General features: G+C 39.8%; 1 protein-coding gene across 1 annotated transcript in view; it reads right to left on the bottom strand.

Annotated features, from left to right (window-relative positions):
- Window positions 1–13626, bottom strand: part of AMMECR1 (AMMECR nuclear protein 1) — a 110690-nt gene extending 97064 nt beyond the window's left edge. Inside the window, exon 1 of the mRNA XM_028096026.2 lies at window positions 13145–13626. Coding sequence (XP_027951827.1) covers window positions 13145–13617 — 473 coding nt within the window. The 5' untranslated portion in view covers window positions 13618–13626. The remainder of the gene's footprint in view (window positions 1–13144) is intronic.
- Between the last annotated feature and the right edge of the window lie 9850 nt (window positions 13627–23476).

Genomic DNA, 23476 nt, shown 5'->3' with positions numbered 1-23476 from the left:
GATTCAAGTCTATGACATGAGGGAGAGCTCGTTTACTTATAAAAAACCTAAACTGACTACACAGAGAACACTGCTAATAAGCACTGTGCCAGGCTGTTTTTTTACTTCCTGAGTACATTGGCACAACGTTCATGGTTATGTGGCTAGACCCTGTCAGAGATCAATCTAACAGGAAATAGTTTTCTTCTATTCTGAAACATATTCTGGGGAATAAAAGAAGAGAGTTGCTGAAATGAAATGAAATGAAATGAAATGAAATGAAATTTTTACAGTGATCCCTAAAAAAGAAGTTTTGGGTTCTAAACTTATATCTTCATATAATTAAAGACAAATCATCAACAAAAAGAATAAGAATTTGCTCCTTCTTTTTCAAAGGGTAACTGTTGGTCAACACATAAAATAAAAAAAAAATATGCTGTTTTATTGTAATCCTGGAAACCATTTTAAAGTTTTGTTTCTAAATAATACTATGAAACCTTTACAGATTTTGCTTACATAGTCCGTGTCTTAGAGGTGTAGCATTCTTGAGTAGGGCATGTTAAGAACCCTGAGGAACATACCCCTTAGACTAACTGATGTTGAAGCTAATTTAATAAATAACATCATTCAATCATTAGTACACAATTCTTCTATAATTATTATAATTGCCAGTACCTACCTCATGTGAGTTACATTTGTAACATCCAAGTAAAATTCCTTCATTAATTTGAGGAAAAAAGTGGTTTAAAGCCATTTAACTCTGTAATAATTAGGGTAGTTTACTTCTAAATTACATAATCTTTGTTGGTACTCAACTCTCTCAACTTCATGTCTGAGACACTGAAGTTTAGAAGAAAAAAAAAGAACACAGAACATAGAAGGCACTCAGACAGAGGGTGATGTAACCAATGTTAATCTAACTGACTTATGCTGAATGTCTATTGATAAATGAAAGCACTTTGTCTATACAGCAGACTCCTGCTTGTGTTATTTCCCAGTCTCTTGTCCAGGCTTCATGACATTCATGACATTAAAGGAGCTGCTGAGGCATAATTAGCTGGACAAAAGGAAAATTTTACCAAGAAAGAGGCAATTCACAGGCCATTAATAGTTTAAAATTGTCAACTGGCAGGCCTTCATTTCCCAATCCTTGAATTATAGCAACAGTCTCCTGACGGGGTCCCCTTTCTTACTACAATCTCCCCGACTTTAATATACCTTTGATTGGTACCCACTGACTACTGTATAATCCTCATTCTGACTGCTGTGTCTTTAAATTGTTTCCCTGTCTAGAATGCTTTATCCCTCTGTGAAAGGTCTACCCAGCCTGAATCCTACTTTGTCCATGGAGCCCTCCTTATAATCCCAGCCCACATTAGTCTTTGTCCAAACTCTAACAGGCCTCATTGTCTCCATCATTTATTCAGCCATTATATCATGTGACCTCATTATCTGTTTCATGAATCTTGTCTTCTCAGTATGACTGCAAGCTTTTTAAGGGCAGGAAGCATGGCTTATGCCTATTTTATAGACCCTCTCCCCCACAACCACTATATTGCTTGTTGAACTGAAATGTTAGAATTTACAATATTAAGAGGAATACTAGCTGAGAATGGTAGGTTTTGATGTAAGATACACTGTCTTAAGATAATGCTAGCAAATATATCTTGAAGCCTAAACAAATACTCACTTTAAAATGTCTACAAGCAAAGGGATAATCATAGTGGGAATTCTTCTTTCTTCTCTAAAACTGTAAAGCCATCTCTGAATGGAAGAAGTTAGAAATCTGCTCTGAAATCCAAATTAATACATCACAATTCAGTGATAATATTAAAAAAATGTCTGTACCTCTCCTAATGATAAAGAATCTCACACAGGTTGTATAGACAGTGAGGCAAATAAACAATTTTCAAGTCTTGACCATATCTACTATTTCACAGATTCCACTACCACACTTAGTATATGTGCTCCCTAAGTGAGTACTCCACTAACCACCTTTAAATATGAGCTTTTCATTAAAGCAAATAAGAAGCAATTTCAAGAAGTGCTCAGCTAAAGTGGTTTATATATACACATACGGACTTAAAAGGCCTTACTTATAATAGCCCATTAGGCAAGGTGTTTTCCAATTTTCCATCTCTCTAAAAAACACATTTCCTCAGAAACATCAGGTTCAACTGTCAAAACGAATGTTCTCTCTCTGCCTTCATCCTTCCACCATTAAGAGTGGGTAAGCAAGGGCAAAGTTCCTGCCTGTCAAAGACATTTCCTTATATTATTATTAGCAAATTCATTAGGAAGCCCTAAAAGACAGAGAAAAGGAATAACAACTTATAAGGAAAGCTAGAAAATCCAGTTCTTTTCAAATACAGGTAGGTAGTATTATTAAGTATACTAATAAAGTAAATGATAAATGCCATGCCAAATACTAACTGACACGCTACTAGTTTGAAACACTTTTTAGTGGTTATTTCTTACTCAGACACCTTTAATCTAGTTTACTCATAGTTTTCAATAAGTTTGGAAAAATAAATACTTGAAAGCCTAAATTAAGCTTTCCCATAAATAAGCTCTGTGCTTATACATGTTTGTAAGATTAATTTTTAAGAGATTCCCAAAATTCTTATGAAACATTAGTTGCTTTAGGTAGAGCCACGATCGTGCACCTTCAAAAACTAAGCTAAACACGGTGCTTACAGTTATCAGTATTGTACTGTACACTTAAAAATTTGGAAAGAGGGGCACTTGGGTGGCTCAGTCGGTTAAGTGTTTGACTCCTGATTTCAGCTCAGGTCATGATCTCAGGGTTGTGAGATCAAGCTCCATGCTGGGCTCCGTGCTGAGCGTGGAGCCTGCTTCAGATTCTCTCTCTCCCTCTCCCTCTGCCCCTCCACCCCTGCTCGTGCTAAAAAAAAAAAAAAAAAATGTGGAAAGAGGGTAGGTCTTATGTTATGCGTTTTTTTACCACTAAATAAATACATTAATCAATTAATTTTCTAAAAGCATCATACATCTGTATGATTAAAGAGAAACTGATTAACCAAAAATGACTGACACTCCAGTAATCTGAGAATGTAACTTGCAAATAAGATTGACCATAGCAGGCCCTGTTGAGACACACTGGAGAAAAGCTACAGAAGACATGATATGATCAATATGCCCTCCTATTGACTGCATCCTGCAGTCAGCAATTACAGCAGGGTCTATTCTTTAAAATTATCCATTCCATAATCTCTGTTATGGAGAATGACTGTCAGCAAGGTCTATAAACAAAACTTCATCCATCTATTACCACCTCAACACAGACCTGAAAGTAAGACACATCTGAGTATCTGAGGATTTACAACTATGTTCACTGACAAGTCAAGAAACAAAGACAGGATCATGATCAGAGAGTGGTTACATTTATCTGTTTGGGGTGTACTTAAGCTACTTGTCCCATGGCCCCCAAACTTGCCCAGAGGCCTCATTCTCATTTCAACATGGTTTCTTGGAAGTACTCAGGGATGCATATGCAAATCTTCTTATATAGCTAAACTTTATGCTGTGCATCTGTTTCTGGTAGGAATATATATATATATATATATATATATATATATATATATATATATTTTTTTTTTTAACAAGAGCGCCATAGCCACTTGTAAAGGAGGGACACCCAGGATTGTACAGCATGAAATATGCCTGCTGGAGCAGCTCTACTCCAGACCAGGCACTCAAGTCTCCTTTATCCACCCTGAATTCAGGCTTCACCTCACTTGACTATGATTGTGTTTTTCTCCCTCCCCGGCTCCCACGTGCCCTCTAGTCCTGCCTCCAGCCCTATGTGACTCTCCTCCTCCACAGAGCTAATGCTTTCACAGTGTGAAAGAGTGGCTTGCTGCAAAACAAGTTGCCAAACAGGGCAATGATTAGAGGAGTCTGTGGAGTAAAACACACCACAAACTACACATCACCCTCATTAGTGTCAGAGAAATAGAAGCCGTATCATTCCCATTTGTTCTTGTGAGGGTTTTCTGAATTGACAAGAGGGTGGGGTAGATGGGCCCATGAACTGAACAAACAATTTTAACCACTGACTACCGGGCACCTTGTCCTGACATCAAAGAGCTATTCCACGAAATCAATGGCCAGACTGGCAGCAAGTTTTTGGTTTGTAGTGCCAAAGAAGTGTGCAAAGTTGTTTGTTTATTTGTCTTACTCATGGGAAACTTCATAAAATGCACTGAGGGCAATACTCTAACATGGGAAAAGGCCAGAAGACTTCATGGTTCTCCTTTACTGAATAAATCACCAACACCATCTTCTACCTACCAAATAACAATTTGCAAAGGATGCACCCATCATCTACACACTTACCTCACTGTTGTTCAAAATCAGGATACAAAAGGTATTTCCCTTGCTACAGTGAGGTATGTACTGAGGCCCAAGTTTCCCCAGCTATATAACTTATTTGTATCCCAAACCACCTATGTACAGTTGCTAGGCTACACAAGCAGTAACAGTGTCACAGAGAAGCAGCACACCGGTGTGACTAGCACACAAGCATCTCTTTGAGGCCATCATGGTGCTGTGGGACCTGGAGGCTGACAGCACAAAAACCAATTTTTCCATAGATTCCGTTCTAGGAGAATGACTCAAAGACCCACTAATGCCCGAAGCAAAGCAGAATTTGGTGTTAACACCTTGCAGCAATCCAAAATCTCACCATAACATGTTACTAGAATTGCATGTCATATGCTTACAGAAAATATATGGAATGGCAAGGCAAGCTACACAGGCTGTTAAGTCAATCTCACTACTTTCCATTACTAGAGAGCTGGTCAGCATCTTCTGGCAGGATATTGCATAATACAGTCAACTGTGCTCTCCCAGCATTGCATGTGGCTTTGGGTCACAGTGTGGATTATCTGTAAAATGAAACAGGGGAAAGGCAAGAATCATCAAGACCATCACAGACCTTATTAAAAAAACAAACAAACAAAAACTAATATTAGTAGGCCTGGACTCAGCAGAACTTTTCACATTTGCCCATCCACTGAAGATCACAGTGATCACAAAGCAACATGGCTGATCTTGTCCACTGATAGCATCTATCCTTCCTCGTCAGCAAAGCTGCAAAATGGATCCAGCTTGATTCCTTTACTTTCTAAGACTGAGGATACAGGACCTAGAATCGAGTACCAGGCAGTACTTCCAGTCCTTCAGAAATTTCCTTTAATCCACATCTGAAACTACAAATTCTTGAGATGGTTCTCCATGAGGCTGTATTTTGCTGTACGCCGTGCTAAGATACACACTAAGGAAATCTAAGAATCACTGGCCGCTATACAAATCAATGATATATAATATGTATAATATGTAAAGCTACATTAGGGAAACCCAACATACTGTCAGGTATTTTTACTAGCAATACAAAGCTGAAAACTATCACTGATCTCTACCCATCTGAGCATTCAAAGTCACAACTGGGGCAGGGGAGGCTGGAGAGATCCAAGAGACTGACCAAATCGTCACAATAGTTCTGTCGCTGCTCTGTGGTTCTGTTAATTGAAAAATAAACGACGCTGGATAACTGCCGACATTTGAAAAACACATAATAAAAAAATCTGATTTCACCTGACCAACTATTTTTTTCTTCCCATGCCTTCACCTCCCTGCTTTTTAGTGGCACCACAATCCTCCTGGTTCCTCAGGCTTGTAAACTCTGAGTTAGGTTCAAAGCCTCTCCCCGCTTCACTTCCCCCAGCAATGGGAATTTGGTCGATTTTTTTTTTTTCTCCAATGCCTCTTTACTTACATGCAGTCCCCTAATTTCAGGTCCTCGCTCAAAAGCTATCTGAACTATCTTTATACTTGATGAGAATTCTATAAACCAACGTGTCTTCTTCTCCTTTCCCTCAAATTAGATACATTTGGGCATAGACGAAGAGGGGGAAGGGGAGGTTCTTACACTTGTGATCAAATTTCATAGCCATTCCAACTGAGCTGTTGAACAAACTTTTCCTGAGCACAAGAATAGCTAGGCACAGAGCCAAGAAAAGAAGAGGCAAGGATGGCAGCCAAGAAACAGGTGAGCTGCAAGCTTTCTACTCCTACACAAAAGCTGGCCCTGGAGTGCAAGTCCCTGCATCTGCTGATAACTTCTTCCATTTCTTGATTTTGCAACATTCCTATACTCATGAACTCTGCCCCTGGAGTGGCTCCCTTACTTTTCCAATGCCCATTTTCCTAGCACCCTCAGAACCTCAAGCCTAGCTGGTCTCCTCTACTGTGAGACTCTTCTCCTTCCAAGTCATCTTAGGTCCTGGAGGACTCTTCTGCCAGTACTGTTCTCCTCCTCATGCGAGAGACCATAATCAGATCCAGTATCTCTTATCCAGCCTTCCCAGAGGGTTCCCAAGACAAAGGACTACTTGTAATTTCCTTGAAGTTTTCTGATCCTTGAGACCAGAGCAAAGGGGGTGGCATGGAGAATGCTGGGCGTGCAAGTCGCTGGCTGAAGACAGCTGCTGAGAATCCCCAAGTGCTGTGATAAGGGGTGTGGTGGTGAGCAATGAGTTCAAGAACTGCCAGGAAGACTTCAAGATCTACTGGTCATACCAGACTCTTCACCAGTAATTTCTGCCCCTTCACCATTTCAGAACTTGGCTCAAAAGTCATCCTCTTCCCAAAAGCCTTTTTCCTGACCACTCCTTTTTTCCATGGCATCACCATGCTGACGTACAATGTTTCCCATTTTTTAACTTTATCTACAATCACGCATATAGTGCACTGTCAGCATTTCAAGCAATTCTGATGTTTGTGTCATACCTTGAACAAGACTGGAAGCTCTGTGAGGATAGAGCGACTTCTCTGGTTTCCAACTGTGGAACTCAGCATAATGTATATGCTAAAAGAAATAACAGGTTTTTTTCCCCCAGTGACATATAATTTCCACCCAGCTCCTCAAAACTAACATTTTTAAGGTTGAGCAAGTTTGAAAGTATGATACATTAAGAACTGCAAAAAATACACCCACACTGGATAGAATAGATGCCATTTATCATTGGACCAAACATAAACTATGCTCCACCCAACCAACTGCACTATTACACCACACTTCTTCCTTCGGGCTCTTTTATTTCTACTACATAAGCTTGTGGTTCGTTTCTGCTCTTAGTAGCCCAAACTCTAAATAAGTTTACTGCTGGGGAATCTACTCTTCCCACCTACACAACCACTGGCTTCCCACACTGTCTCCAGTGTCCTGTGAGCAACTGCCCAATTACTGATCATGGAAAGACAGCTTACACATTGAAGGTCCATTCTTGGCAGCCCCTGGCTTTTACTGCTGGTCCTCACTTAGCTTAATTGATTCAGAACAGTATCAAAAAGAGACATTATTACACAAGTTCAGGGGGAAAAAAAAAAGACTATTGAAGAAAATTTAAATGTAAAAGCCATGGTCATTGTGCTGCTTTAAAACAGGCAAGCATGTGTGACATTGAGAGAACAGAATAACGCCTATTGAAATAGGGAACTTTGACTAATCTCATTGCACAAGTTTTAGCGTTTCACACATACACATTCTCAAAAAGTAAGATGGTCTATAAATGGGAAGCACAAAATCATAATCCTCTGCGGTAATACATTACAGTGTCTTAACACAAATACAATTTCAAAAAGTGAACGGTTTTCTAAAGACAACAATGTGAATGCTGGTATTTCTCTGAGAAACACATACCAAGGGGGGGGGGAACTACTCATGCATATGGGCTAACAGAGCATTTTTCACTTTCTCAGTAGTGGTCTTTCTTCCCATTGGACTGAGAGATCCCAGCAAAGACTCCTTCTTCGTTGCCACCCACTAGCTGCGACCTGAATGCAGCACAAACACAATTCATAAGCAAGCAAAATTATGAGCTAGATTATCACTCCCTTTAGCCATATGGGGGAGAAGGTAAAATAAGCATTGAGTTTTTCTTTTTAACTAAATATACCTTGTCCTACATACACCTTTATGCATGGATATAAAAATAATTTTGTAATTTATATTTCTACATCCTCCCATTTCAGTCACTGGCTGTTTTTACAGCATAAATGACAACTGGGGGCGTGCCTTTTCTTTTCTCTCAGTAAGAGAGGACACCAGACTGCCTTCCAATGGAAATCAACATTGTTGAAAAACAACCCATATAATACCTTCAAAGATGCTCAACAATTTTCCAGACAATACATGCTGTTTTGTTTTTTTGTGTGTGTGAAGAAAAACTATACATTATGACCATTATGCTAGCATGGATGAGGAAATCTGTAGTGGTCTAGTAGCATCATCTGCAATAGACAGATAAACCTTCCAGCTATTCTGCTCAGTCTTCATTAAAAAAAAAGACATAATAGAAATATAATAGCTTGTGTTTAAAATGCTGTATTAATATCACTTTGACCTGAGCTGCATTATCAAATCACCTTTTTAACGAACATGTCATAGGAGTATTACTATTCTGGTGAAACAAAGTGCTTGCTTCACCTTTCTAAAACAACCCAATTCTTCCCAAGCATGCTGGGAAACAGTAATTTGACTACTGTGACAAGACAAGAAAAGAGTTAACCGTTCAAACACCTGATCAGAATCTCTCAAGAACTGCATATCCAGGAGTGGATTTTTTTAAATTATATTTTATTCACCGCAATGGAAAACCATATTATTGATGTTAATAGTAAAGTATCTTTTATGTGCCATGGTCTATACAAAATGTAGTAGTGCATTAACTTCAAAGGTGGTAAGAAGATTAAAACAAATAGTTCATGGGACGTGACACGCAACACAGCATTAAAGATATAAGACTGAACAATCCCAGTGCCTTGGCAGGATCCTTTTATATTTCTTTGTTAATGAGGGAAATTCTTAAAATCCAATCCAGCAAGCGTTAAGTGTAAGGAAAAGCTTTTAAAATCTTATCACAACGTGTTATTTAGTGAGCTAATCATCAAAGCATTTTTTACAGCAACAGAAGGGGGCTTTACTTATCAAAATCAATACAACTCACTTTAAGAGATCATATTTATGCTGTTTTTAACTCCTAAAAGGTGCCCTTTGCGTTTAACATTTCTAGGGGAAAAAAAAAAAACGACCTAAAATCATACCACCGGTTTCCAACAGTCACCCCTCCCCCCACCTCAGACTGAAATCATCCCAAGAACCTGGGACTCTTACTAGGATCTTGGCAGCATTCAGTCTCCCCGGTGCTAAGTTAGAAAGAACATGACAAAGGCTGGTGACATGGAAACAGGAAGTTCTCTACTGGAAACTGGCAGGGAAAATTGCCATTCCCTTACAGTTGCTGCACTACGTTACTGAGGTCCTCACTTCTCTAACCCAGGGGGGGTCTCAACGTGTGGTCCTGGGAACTGTGGCAACATCACCAGGGAGCTTGTTAGAAATGCAAATTCATGGCCCCACCCCAGACCGACTGAATCCAAAACTCTGGGAATGGGGCCCAGCAATTTGTGTTTTAACAAGCACTACAGGAGATTATGATGTACTCTAAAGTTGGAGAACCACTCCTCTTCAAACTTTAATGTGCGGAAGAATCACCTGGGGAGCTTGTTAAAATTCAGCCGGTCTGAGGGGTGACCTGAGAGCCTCCATTCCAGAGCAGCTCCCAGGTCAGGTCTTGTGCAGACTACACTGCAAAGGTTTTCCGAAACCGGTGGTTTACCGAAATGACCCAGGGTGCTTATAAAATACGGGTTCCCAGGCACCACCCCAGACCAAATTAATCTGAATTTCAGGCGAGAGGGCTAGTCGAATACGGTACGACCAGTGGTTCTCTGCCTCAGCTGCACATTCAAAATCACCTGAGGAGCTTTTAATAATCCTGATGTCCGGGCCCCATCTAAGACCAATTAAATCGGAATCTCTGGGCTTGTGACCTAGGTCTCCACATTTTTTAATAATTCCCCAGTGGTTCGAATGTGCGGCCCGAGTGGAGAATGGCTGCTCTGGAGTCTAACTGGCTCCCACACCTGGCACAGTGGATCCCTTTATTGTAGCAAATGGTTTCCTATAATATGGCTATCTGGGTTCCCACATATGAATCCAAGAGCTCTGGTTTTGAAGAGTAAAATGCACCTCAAGTCATTTTTAAAATCACGTCTCAAACCTGATTTCTGTGGGCAAATGTGCCTGGAGAACCGAGACCGAGGATTTAGTAATGCAGTCCTCACTTTTAACACGAATGTCATGTGTCCTCCATTAAACAAGTTTTCACTGTCCTCCCAAGCTGTAGCTACTGCTACCTCTGTGCAATGAGGAAGATGCTCCAACAAACAGCAGCCAACAGTGAAGAAGAATTTGTAACCCTACAGCCTGTCCACATATTGGCATCCCCTCCTTGAACCTGAAACGGACAGAGGAAATTTCTAATAACCCTTCAGAATGGAAGGGTAACTGCTCAATCGACAACTTCTGAACCTATACAAGGCAGATTTCACATGTTGACAGAGAAGGTTCTGGGAAGGGATGAAAGCGGTGTGTTTTGACACAAGAGAATCTGATTTGTTGAAAGCATGTCTTCTGGGGTGTGTGGGGGGGGAGAAGCAGAGACAAGACCTGAAACACTGCTGCTCATGACATGATACTAGTAACTCAGGGTCCGGGAAAAAAAGAAATATGTCTATTTACAGCTTATGCCCCCCAGCACAAAGCCACTAAGAAGTACATGATGCTATTAAATATGTGATATGTAAAACAGAATATGTGTGGTGGTTACTAAGGCACTGTCGAGTTATTTGACTCCCATAATCAAACACTGCTTTTAAGACATTTTCTTGAATTTTCCACAGCACACCTCAAAAATGACTTTAAGATAAATGAAGATAAGATGCAGTCCTCTTTCCACTTAAGCAAACTTTCGTTCTCCCCTTGGTCACGTTGTGTCTCTTCTAAGTTAGTTGTTTTGTTGAACACACGACACATTCAAGGCCTGCTAAATGATAATGGTTATTATTCTTCCACCATTGTTTTGACATATCCCCAGCAGTCAAAAGTGTGTCTTATTTGGTCTGTTTAGTTCCCTGAAAAAGAAATCCAGCGGATGGGGTATTCGAAGACAAGCAATACCTAAATACATGTGCAAAGTAGCCACTGTTGAGATGACATTTTCAAAAAGCATTTTCTGTATGAACTGGTCAAGCTCACTTTCCTTTTAAACTTCTTGTTACAGTCATTCAGTTAACCCAAACTCACTTTAAAATGTGTGAAAATAGCACCTCCTGAAAAGTGTGTTCTCATATGCTTTGGAGCAATGGAGCGTGAATAGTAAAACAGCCTTTGCCAAACTCATGTAACTGAACAGGAGTGAATTTTTGCAGTCCCATGACTTTGCAGAGCCAACCTATGTATCATCCCACGACTGGCTTTAATACATCATAGACATCCAAGAGAAGGCAAAAAAGTCACAAATACGTGACTCAAGTTAATATTTCATAGTTTTTTTTTACATGGCAGTCTCTTCTAAATGAATCCGACTTCTTAACCAAAAAACAAATTGGCTAAGTAAAGGTGTGGGTTTAGGATTTAAGCTCCTAGAATTAAAACTATGAAATTTATAAAGATATTTAATTTCTTGGGCAAAGTGTCAGTCTGGATGCTTTCATGCATTTTTTATGAATAAATGCCCAGAGATGAACCAAGTCTGAATGAAAATGCACAGACAAGAGTGGCAAAAATACAAAATTAAATACATTTAAAGCATTAAAGCCAAAGAAAACAAACAATACAAAGTTACAATTTCCAGGACACTTTATTGCAATTTCCACTTTACATATTAATATTTTTAGTCTAAGCAGAAGTGTTCATACTTATCCAGTAGTAGTCTAATCCCCTAATCTCACAAAATGAAAAGAAGCAGTTTAAAAAGAACATCAATTCAGGTATTTATGATATGGGGACAAGGGGCACTTGTCTTAGCAAGGAAAAGGGCTGATGGTTTTCAGTATAAGTTTCACTGAAATTTTTCTCTATCATTTTTGTTGTTGTTGATGCAAAGTACTCGTAATAAAAACAATCGCCCTCTGTGTCATTCTGCCCTTCCTTGAGCTTTACATTCTGTCTAGCATTTAACTCAAAAAGTCAGTTTACACTCCGTTTACACATTAAAAAAAAAAAACATATGCCCCATCTCCCACACATCCAAATGGACGGGGATTAGAATTAACCTGCTTTTAGCTGTAACAGTGCTATTTTAAACAATTTCAACCACACACTTGAAGGGTAAAATAACTGAAAGTACAAGCCAAAAGAAAACATAAAAATTCCTACACACTTACTGTTGGATTGTTTTAACTATTTCTCAAATCGTCGAGCCTAACAGATTTTTTAAAAGTGAAATTGACACAAAAGCGAATGCACGCTTCATGTACAAACTGACAGTGGCTCTATGGGGACAGCTCTTTTTGAATGAGCTATTACCCAGACGGTGGAATTAAAAAAAAAAAAAAGGTCTCACTCTTCAAATGTGAGAGAGCTGGCGGTGCGCTTCACTAGAAACACACTTTAATGGGTATGTTCGGATAAAAATAGGTAGTAAGGGAAAATGTGTTTTTAAAAAAAACCACCTCCCTCCCCAGGACACAAGGAAACCCGAAGGAAAAGACGGGTAACCTCATAAGCTCCGGAGCTAAGTTCCATCACTAGCAGAACAGAAGTTGGATAGTTGCTATTTTTCACCCTGCAGTGGGATAGTAACTCTCCCTGTGCAAGGTACGCGGGGCGGGAATACTGGCGGGGCTTTCACGTGTGGTAAATGGAAACCAAAGTGAGGAGAGGTCAACACCTTGAGTAATCCAGATCCCCAACACCAGGGCGGTGGGGACGCGGGGTGGCGAAGGAGAGAAGGGAAGGGTCAAAACTCCTCGAAGTTATCGCAAAGAGAAAGCGAACACCTTTGGGAAACTGTGAGCCACCTCTTGCAGCAGCACCCTGTTCCAAGTGTGGGGTGCCTGCCTCGGAGGGCAGAAAGCGCGGGGTGTCCTTACTTAGGTCGAGTGGCTCCAGGGACCCGGGCAGAGAGAGGGGCAGGGGCAGCCGCCGGCGGGGAGGCGGACTCATACTTTGCTTCAACTCTGAGCCCCATCCCGAGCGCAAGAGAGAGAGAGCGGCGGAGGGCACGGTACTCACTAGGGCTCGTTGGTGAACCGGGGGGTCCGGGGCTGCTGGTATCCGTACAGGTGACAGTAGAGCACATCGAAGCAAAAGCAGCACATCTCTGCTGACACCACCATCTTCCGGGAGCCGGGCGATGAGGACGAGGCGGCGGACGACAAGGAGGGCGAGGAAGAGGTGGCGGCGGCCGGGGTAGAAAGTAGGGTCCCCACTCCGCAGCTCGGAGGTGGCGACAGGGAAATCCCCCCGCCGCCGCCGCCGCAGCCCTGGGGGGGAGAGAGGGTACAGCCGCTGCCGCTACCTCCTCCGGCTAGACCTCCCAGCCCGTTGAGCCGCGTGCCGGCGCCTCCTAGTCCCAGCTCCCCAGCTCGGCACTGGCTCTCTACGCTGCAGTGGGAGGAGGAGGAGGCGCCACCACCGCCACCCGAGCCAGAGGGGGGCGAACTGGACAGTTTCTGCTTCTTCACCCCGCAGCAACCCGCCGCCATCTTGGAACAGTCTCCCCCACGCAGCGCTTCCGACCCATAAGTGAGGCGAGCTGGCGGCGGGGGCGAGCACGCTGCGGCCCCGGCCGCCGGGGGCGCGCCAGGGGCTCGCAGGGCGCGCGCGCGCGCCGCTTCCCGGCCGGCCGCCCGGCCACGCGGCTGCCCCGCGCGCGCCCTCGGCCCGGCGCGCGCCCCGCGCTTTCGCCGCTCGGCCCCTCGCGCCTGTCCCGCGGGACTCGTGCTTCCTCCGAGCCGCAGCCTCGAGCCCTGTGGCCCTCAGAGGATGGATGAAAGACGGGAAGCCCACTAGAAAGGAAGGAGAAGGAAACGAGAACGCGAAAGTGGAGAGTAGAAGCAAAGGAAGGAGGTGGGCACGCCCAGGGAGGAAGAAGGGAAAGGAAAACTGGGGGGGGGGGGGGGAGAGAGAAAGAAGAAAGTCCGAAGTTACGTGTCCGAGTCCCAAAGCACAGCTCAGTGACCGGTACTGCACATAGTGTTGGTGACACTTGAGCCGAGTTACGTGAAACCTGAGGCACCGGCCTCAAATACGCTGGTTTCCTAACTGCCGGAGCTGAGCAAGCAGGTGCTTGGAGCTCCATACCTGAGACCGCCCCTATAAAGTATGTACAAAGCAGTCGGGGAAATGGCCACACTGCGGTCGCTTTAGTACCCACCTAAGCACGCACCCGGAGTTTTCCAAGATTATGGTAAAGAGGAATACTCTCTCCTTACTGACAAACGTTCAAGCTTGGTTGAATCTGTATACCCCTCCCTTGTTCACCCAACTTTCCCTCCCTCCCAGCCCCGTGCAAACGTTTTCAAAAGCAAAAAAAGAAATTCCTAACCAACACCTCCCCAGTTCAAAGATGTTGTTTGTGCTCTGGAACTTGCTGCGGTAGGTTATTGTTCTGTTTGTTTGGGGGGTTTTTTTGGCTTGGGAGCAAAGCAATTAGAAATATATCTGTAGTCAGCACAGATCTTACAGGTAAATAGGGCAGGTAGTGCACTTAGTCACAAGTTGAAAGGTTTTGTTCTGGTATATAATTAGATAGTTCTTAGTATTCATTTAAAAAATTTCTCAAAGGCTGGTTGAATGAATGAGGAGGCGTGTGATTGAGTCAGCCCCATTCTGGGCACCTAAGACAAATCAAGTGGTAACATTCACAGAAATTAGCCTGATAGAAACAGAAAGTGTGAGTTATTTGCGTTGTGTCTACACCATACCAAAACATCTAGACAAAGGCAGGTGTCTGTAGTTTTGGAGACATCAGAGGATTGATTGATTTTGTCACCTTTGAGCTAAATGTGTGGGATCTTGCAAATAGCTGAGGGCTGTTCATTCCACTCAGGAGGAAAAAAAGTTTATTCATGCAATAAATATTGAGCCTCTGCACCATCCTATGTGCACGACAGTGTACTTATGTCAAAATCCAGGAAGTATGCTTCCCACTCTCAAAGAGTTTATGAATTAAGTCAGATCCGTGTACACAATCCAATAAATAACTATTATTTATCGAGCACTTTTCAGGTGCTGACTACTATGCCTTGCCTTACCCCACCACCCTTCAAAATAATACATTACCTCATTTGATCTTCAGAGTAACCCTTTGAGGTTGCTCATTTACAGATGAGGAAATGGAACCTCAGAAGTAACTTGCTCAACATCACACACCTAGAAAGTTATCGAGCAAGGATTTAAATGGCTGATTTCAAAAACCACACCATTGTGCCATACTGCCCCTCAATACCACTATGTGATAGCAAGGTTAGCGATGGATAGAAGATGGGGACATTAAAACTACAGTGGGTGGGATGGAGGTTAAACAAAAATAAGAACTTTATTGTTATGGAAAGATTGAGAAACACGAAATGTTACGAAGGAAAGATGAAAAACCTCCTTAAAATGAGATTTTATGAAGTAGATCAGCTGTCGAGAATGGCTCCATGCAGCCTAACGACAAAAGAGAGGGGTTAACTGGTTTGTGATACACGATCTCATCTTCTCAAACCTCATCATCTCTGTTAGAACTATCCTCCTGTTTGAGGCAAATAACAATCCATTGTTCACTACTAGTGGAGTTTAAAAAAAAGCATTAATTTTTTGGGTTTATGTTGTAGAAGAGAAAACATTTTTTTTTAATGTTCCACAACAGCTGGTACACTGTTAGGGTGTTTTGTTTTGTTTATACTTTATCCTTAACTATCAGAGCCTACCTTTTAATTTGTTTGCAACTGGGTCAAATACAATGGCAGACAATAGGTACTGATTTACTCACCACTCCACTAAGAAGTGAACACTTCTGGAGTAGAAAACCAGTGCCATTCAATGATATCGCACAACAGTTTAGCAAAGGAAGTAAAGTAGGATACCATGGATGGCTTGCTTCTACTCGGGGAATTTAGGAAAGCAGAACGTAATCTCCCAATTTAGAATTTGGCCAGTAGACAAGAGTCTAACGCCCCTACTCTCGTGAAAATAGCAAGGAATCTTTAATAAGCACCATAATCATGTCCTTATTTCTGCACTTCATCTGAAAGACACAGCACTATCATGGCTATCGTACCAGGCTAAGGGACTGATGCAATGGGAAACCCCGAGACAAGGACATCCCAGCTGAATTACAAAAATAGCTTTTCCCCCAAGGATTTTAAATGCCAATTTCAAGCCTCACAGGCATAAAGAAAATAGACAAACCCAAACATGATCTCTGCAGAAAATACACCATTACCTGACCACTAGGAGTTACGATCTCAAGCACTTTGTTGTATTGGCTGGCTCAAAGTGGGAAAAAAAACAAACAAACAAACAAAAAAAAAAAACAGAAACCACTAACCTTTTTCTCTATGTTAACTTCTCCTGAGCCTGGCTCATCTCCCACACTAACCTTGAACCTCAACATGCTTTGCAAATCCCCTGGCAAGTAGTGGGGTGGTGGTAATGCCTCCTTTTAGCCTTTGAGGAAATGCCTCTCCTGGCCTCGTTTTCTTGCAAAGTCACCGGTGTAGAAATAAACTTATTTCATTCAAACATAAGTGAAATCTACAGAACAAATTCTGTGAAAATGGATTTTCAGTTGCTTTCTTGTTTGTTTGTTTGTTTGTTTTACATCTCAGCAAAGTGTACACTAGATGGGAAAACTGACCTTGCTCAGGATTCTCTTGACTTTAAGTGTAAAGGTCAAAGTGTGATAGAGCACATGTGTTTCTACCCGCCACTGACACTGGAGTGAAGTGATAATACCCTCCAGAGGAAACGTTCAGGTGTCTTCTGCTTTTTGTGACCAACTCTCAAGCTGGAAGGTAAAGATTCCATGTCCCTTTTAAATAAAAAAATAAAAAATAAATAGGCCATCCCTCTCTTTGTCAACAAAGCACATTCAAACTATAAGCATTTCTGCTTCTGCATCTGCCTCTGAATGGCTATTAACTAACTTGTCAAATGTTTTGTTATACAACTGTGAAAAACTGCCTGAACAAAGGTTATGCACATTATTCTCTCTGTGGTTAAACTTGAAATTGAATTTAACCCAATAGTTACTGATTATTTTATCATTACCTCAGTGTGGCCACAGGTTTACAAATATAGTTATTTTTTTTAATTTCAGGAAAAAAGAGAATTACTATAATTTGATCAGGTAGCAAAAACTTATTAACGTGGCAAAATTATTTTCTTAGGTTTCTGGAGGTGTGGGTGGGATGAAGAATGTGCACATAGTTCAATGAAAAAAAAAAAAACAACTTCCATTTATGACCAAACAAGTGTTATTTTTATCCTCTGTCATCAAACTTTCTCAACTGTCATCCTTGAACAACTGCAAAATGTAATATTATTAGCTACCACTTTGATCTAACCTTGTACACATATAACACAAGGTTGTAGTAGTGGAGGTGGTGATTAGTTCCCTTTTATAGTGGAATGAATATGCAAATAAATACCGGGATTCTTTACCTACTTTTCAATTCAGATTGATGACCCACATTTTGTTTTCCTCATGACAAAACAGATCTTCCCTCGTGGGTCCTTTCTTTATCTCATGAACAACACCTTAATGAGACAAAGGACCAGGATCTACTTTGGACTGTTTTCTACTTGTTTCATTTATATCTTCTACGGTCAACTGGAGTGTAGGCTAATTGAATGTTGTTTTGCTTGCTATTTCCTTGAGACAAAGTTATACAAACTCCTTAATGAGATTTAGATATGCTAATATCTACACCAAATGTGGAAGAATTAACAAAACTCGTTAGTTGTAGCTTGGAAAGGGAAGCTTTTTCGGGAGGAGATAATCAAAAAGAGTATTATTTGGGCAGTGAGAAGGGGTCATGTGCAAGTAAAACATGAAGGTGTCTACCATAGTTTGGCTACTCTTTGCTTAACTCTTTTTCTCTTTTCTCTCTTCCTTAAAGACTTAATCTCCTCTTCTCTAGGCATATAATGGGGCATGAAAATGTATATACCACAACTGTGCCCCACCTCTAAATTTAATTATAGACATATAGTTATTTTTCTATAACTGCTATCCTCATGTTCTGGAACACCTATTCCAGTTCCCTGGCAGCACAGTTATGGACAGGTGAGGAGTAATGTTGTCAATTAAAATACAAAAATATGTTCTGAATTAGAAGTCCCTTCTGTGCAAATATTCAATTAAAGTTAAAACTCACTCATGGCAGTGAAGAGGGGGCAGATCAGAGCCCCATAACCTTGGCTGGATCCTGGCTGAAGTGCAGCTCATTGTGCCCCACTCTATCCATCGCTTAAATGTCCGTAGTTTACAGTTTATTCACTCAGCATGGGCAATGCACAGTGATTGTGTCAGATACTCAGCCATCCCTTCTTATTTACTTACTGGAACAATTTCACCATCTCCCAGAAAACTCCATACCCATTAGCAGTCACTCTCCACTTCCTACCACTCCCCCTAGCCCCTGGAAACCGATAGTCTACTTTCTGTTCTTATAGATTTGCCTGTTCTGGACATTTAATATAAATGGGATCATACGATATCTGTCCTTTTGTGGCTGCCTTATTTTACTTAGCATAATGTTTTCAAGGTTCCTCCTTGGCACAGCATCTATCAGTACATCATTCTTCTTTATGGCTGAATAATATTCCACTATGTGAATATACTACATTTTGTTTATTCATTCATTGCTTGACATTTTAGTGGTTTCTACTTTTTGGTTATCATGAATACTGCTGCAGTGAACATTCGTCTACGAGTTTTTGTGTGGATGTGTGTTTTCATTTCATATATATATGTGTGTGTGTGTATATCTATATCTATATCTATATATCTAGTGGTGGGAGTACTGGATTATGGTGACTCCATATTTAGCCTTTTGAGGAACTGCCAGACTGTTTCCAAACTGGCTGCACCATTTTAAAATCCCACCTGCAATGTATGAAGCTTCCAATTTGTCCACATCCTTGCCAAAACTAGTTATCTTTTTTAAAAAACATATTATTGTAGCCATCCTAGTGGGTATGAAGTGGTATCTCAATATAGTCTCTTTTTAAAAGATTTTATTTTTCAGTAATCTCTACACCCAATGTGGGGCTCAAACTCATGACCCTGAGATCAAGAGTCACGTGCCCCACAGACTGAGCCAGCCAGGTGCCCCTCAGTGTCTTGATTTGCATTTCTCTAATGACTAACAATGTTGAACATCTTTTCATGTATTTATTGAGCATTTGTGTATCTTTTTTGGAAAAACATTTTTTAAAATCTTTTGCCCATTTTTAAATTGAGTTATTATTGAGTTATAAGAATTCTTTTTATATTTTAGATACCAATCCCTTATTGGACCTGTCATTTTCAAATATTTTCTTCCATTCTCTGGGTTGTCTTTTTCACTTTCTTAATGTTGTCCCTTGAAACAAAAAAAGTTTTTAATTTTGATGTAATCCAATTATCATTTTTTCTCATACTTTTCATATTATATCTAAGAAACCATTACCAGATGGTCATGAAGATTTTCACCTGTTACCTTTTAAGAGTTCCACAGTTTTAGCTCATATATTTTGGTCCTTGATTCATCTTGAGTTAGCTTTTGTATATATTGTGAGGAAGGGGTCCAAACTTATTCTCTTACATGTGGATATCCAGTCATCCCAGCAACATTTGTTGAAAAGACTCCTCCTTCCCTGTTGAAGGTCTTGGCACCCTTGTCAAAAATCAATAAAAAATCAATAAAAGGATTTATTTCTGGACCCTCAATTCTACTCTATTGATCTATATGTCTGTCCTTGTGCCAGTACTACACCATCTTGATTACTGTAGAGTATGATCCATCTAAATTTGTCCTTCTCCTTCAAGATGTTTTGGATGTTCTGAGACCCTTGTATCTCTATATTAATTTCAGGATCATATTGTCAATATCTGAAAAGCTGCCAGCTGGGATTTTGATAGGGGTTACATTGAACATAGAGAAATTTGAGGAATATCAACACCTTAACAATATTAAGGCTTCTAGTCCATGAACATGGGATTTCCTCCCGTTTATTATGTTCTTATTTAACTTCTTTCAACAATATTTTATTGTTTTCAGAGTATAATTTTGCACTTTTTTGTTAAATTTTGTTAAATTTATTCCTGAGTATTTTATGCTTTTTGATGTTATGGTAGATGGAATTATTTTGTTAATTTCAGATTTGGATTATTCATTGTATAGAAACACAACTGATTTCTATATATATGTTGATTTTTATATATTGATCTTGTATCCTACAACCTAGCTGAACTAGTTTATTTTTCTTGGATTCCTTAGGATTTTCTGTATACAAGATCATGTCATCTGCAAACAGATATTTTTACTTCTTCCTTTCTAATCTGGATGCTTTTTTTCCCCCTTTTTCCTACTTAATTGCTTTGGCTAAAACCTCCAGTACAATGTTAAAAGGAGTTGGTGAGAACAAACATCTCTGTCTTGTTCCTGATCTTAGGAGGAAAGCTTTCAGTCTTTCACCATTAAGTATGATGTTAGCTGTGGGTTTTTATAGATACTCTTTGTTATATTGAGGAAGTTTCCTTCTCTTTCTAGTTTGTTGAGTGTCTTTTTATCCTGAGAGGTTGGATTTGGTCTAATGCTTTTCTGTGTTTAATGAAAAGATCATGTGGTTTTTGTCCTTTATTCTGTTGATATGCTGTACTACATTAATTGATTTTTGAATGTTAAACCAACCCCCCAATACTGGGATGAATCCTGTTTGATCACAGTGTATAACCCTTTTTTATGTTGACAGGTCAATTTGCTAGTGTTTTGTTGAGGATTTTTGCATTTATATTCATAAGAAATATTGTTCTGAGTTTTACTGTGATGGGTTTGTCTGGCTTTGGTATCAGGACAATACTGGCATCATAGAATGAGCCAGGAAGTTTCTTTCTTCTTCTAAATTTTGGATGAGTTTGAGAGGAATTGGTATTAATTTGTTAAATTTGTTTTGTTTTATTGACTCAGTCTTATTACTTACTTTACGTCTATTAAGATTTTCAATTTCTTTTTAAGTCAGTTTTGGTAGTTTGTGTGTTTCTTGTAATTTGTCCATTTCATCTAGGCTTCTAATTTTTGAGATAAAATTGTTCATAATATTCTATTATAATCCTTTTTATTTCTATAAGGTCTGTATTGATGTCCCCTCTTTCATTTTTGATTTTTAGTAATTTGAATCTTCTCTCTTTTTTTCTTGGTCAGTCTAACAGAAAGTTTGTCAATTTAGCTGGTCTTTTCAAAGAGCCAACTTTTGTTTTGTTAATTTTCTCTATTTTTTTATTCTCCATTTCATTTGTCTCTGTTCTAATCTTTATTTTCTTTCTTATGTTTGCTTGGGTTTTATTTGCTCCTCTGTTCTGGTTTCTTAGAAAATATTCCATGTGCACTTGAGAAGAATTTGGCTTTTACTGTTGCTGAATGAAATGATCTGTATATGTCTGTTAGGTCCTGGTTTATAGTGTTATTCAAATACACTGTTTCCTTATTGATTCTCTGTCTGAATGATCTATCCATGGTTGAGAAAAGTATATAAAGTCCCCAATTATTATTGTATTACTGTTTATTTCTCCTTCTAGCTCTATTAGTTTTTGCTTTATATATTTGGGTGCTCTGATGTTGAGTGCATAAGTATTTATAATTGTTATATCTTCTTGATGGATTGACCTCTTTATCATGTGATATCCTTTGTGTCTCATTACCATTTTTAGTTTAAAGTCTTTTTAGTATGATACAAATATAACCAGCTCTGCTTTTTTTTCTTTTGGTTACCATTTGCTTGAAATGACTTTTTCTATTCCTTCACTCCCAGTCAATGTGTGTCTTTCAGGCTAAAGTGAGTTTCTTGTAGGCAGCATATTGTTGGATCCTTTTTAAAAAATCCATTTGGCCATTCTATGTCTTTTGATTGGGAATTTAATCCATTTACATTTAATTATTGATAGGTAAGGACTTCCTACTGCCATTTTGTTAGTTGTTTTCTAGTTGTATTATAAATCCATTGTTCCTTATTTCATATCCTGCTGTCTTTTGTTCATGTTTGGATGTCTTTTCTGTTCTAGGTTCTTAAGGCTGAAGGTTAGGTTATTGATTTGAGATGTTCTTCTTTTTTAATAAAGTTCTTATAGCTCTATAGTTCCTTCTAAGCACTGCTTTAGCTGTATTGCATAAGTTTTGTTATGTTGTGATTTTGCTTTCATTGGTCTCAAAATATTTTCTTTTTTTTAAAGATGTATTTATTTACTTGAGAGAGAGAGCACAAGAGCATGAGCAGAGGGAGGGGCAGAGGGAGAAGCAGACTCCCTGAGGAACAGGGAGCCCCACGTAGGGCTCAATAACAGGACCCTGGGATCATGACCTGAGCCGAAAGCAGATGCTTAACCGACTGAACCACCCAGGCACCCCACATTTATCTCAAAATATTTTCCCATTTCCCTTTTATTTTTTCTTTGCTCCATTGGTTATTTGGGAGTGTGTTATTTCCACATATTTATGAATTTCCCAAATCTCTTTATTTTTTTATAATTTTATTCTTTTGTGCTAGAGAATATACTTTGTATGACTTAGATCATTTTAAATGTTTGAGGCTTGTTTTATGGCCTAGCATATAGTCTATCTTGGAGACTGTTCCATATGCACTTAAGAAGATTATGTTTTCTGATGTTATTGAGTGGAATGCTCTACAGATGTATGTTAGGTTTAGTTGGTGTGTAGTGTTGTTCAAGTCTTCTTTTTACTTACTGAGGTGCAAATATGGATTGTGCAGAGCCATAGTAAAGAATTTGGTTTTTATGCAAGGAGCCAAATGAGAAGCCGTTGAAGGATTCAATATCAATTTTGCTGTTTATGTGGAGAATGTATTAGAGGAAAACAGAGAGGAGGTAAGGAGACCAGTCGAGAAATATCCATAATCCAGGATAGGCCCCACTGGCCCTAGGTGGTAGCAGTTAAGATGAAATGAAGGGAGGTATTCTACATAAATTTTAGAGGTAGGGTCAATAAGGCTAATATAGATGTTATTGAGGTGAGGTAAAGAAAGGAATTAAGGATGCTGCCTAGATTTCTTGTTTAAGTAGCTGAATAAGTGGTGGTGACATACTGAGATGGAGAAGATAGGGACAGAAGCTGGTTGGAGGAGGTATCAAGATTTGTGGCATAAGAAGCATAAGGTATCTGTTAGATATGCAAATGGAGATGTCAAATAAATTGTCAGATGTGCATGTCATGAGCTCAGATGAGAGTGTTGACTAGAGAAATAAATTTGAGAATTATCTGAATATAGATGGTATTAGAAGCCATGTCTGGATGAGATGATTTAGCAAAGGAATATAGAGAAAAAAAGAAGACCCAGGGTCAAGTTCTGAAGTATCAC

The sequence above is a fragment of the Eumetopias jubatus genome, unplaced genomic scaffold, assembly GCF_037043125.1.
Source record: "Eumetopias jubatus isolate StellerSeaLion01/CBP00866 unplaced genomic scaffold, mEumJub1_p1.0 scaffold_11, whole genome shotgun sequence".
NCBI lineage: Eukaryota > Metazoa > Chordata > Mammalia > Carnivora > Otariidae > Eumetopias > Eumetopias jubatus.
This window is presented reverse-complemented; position numbering and strand designations above follow the sequence as displayed.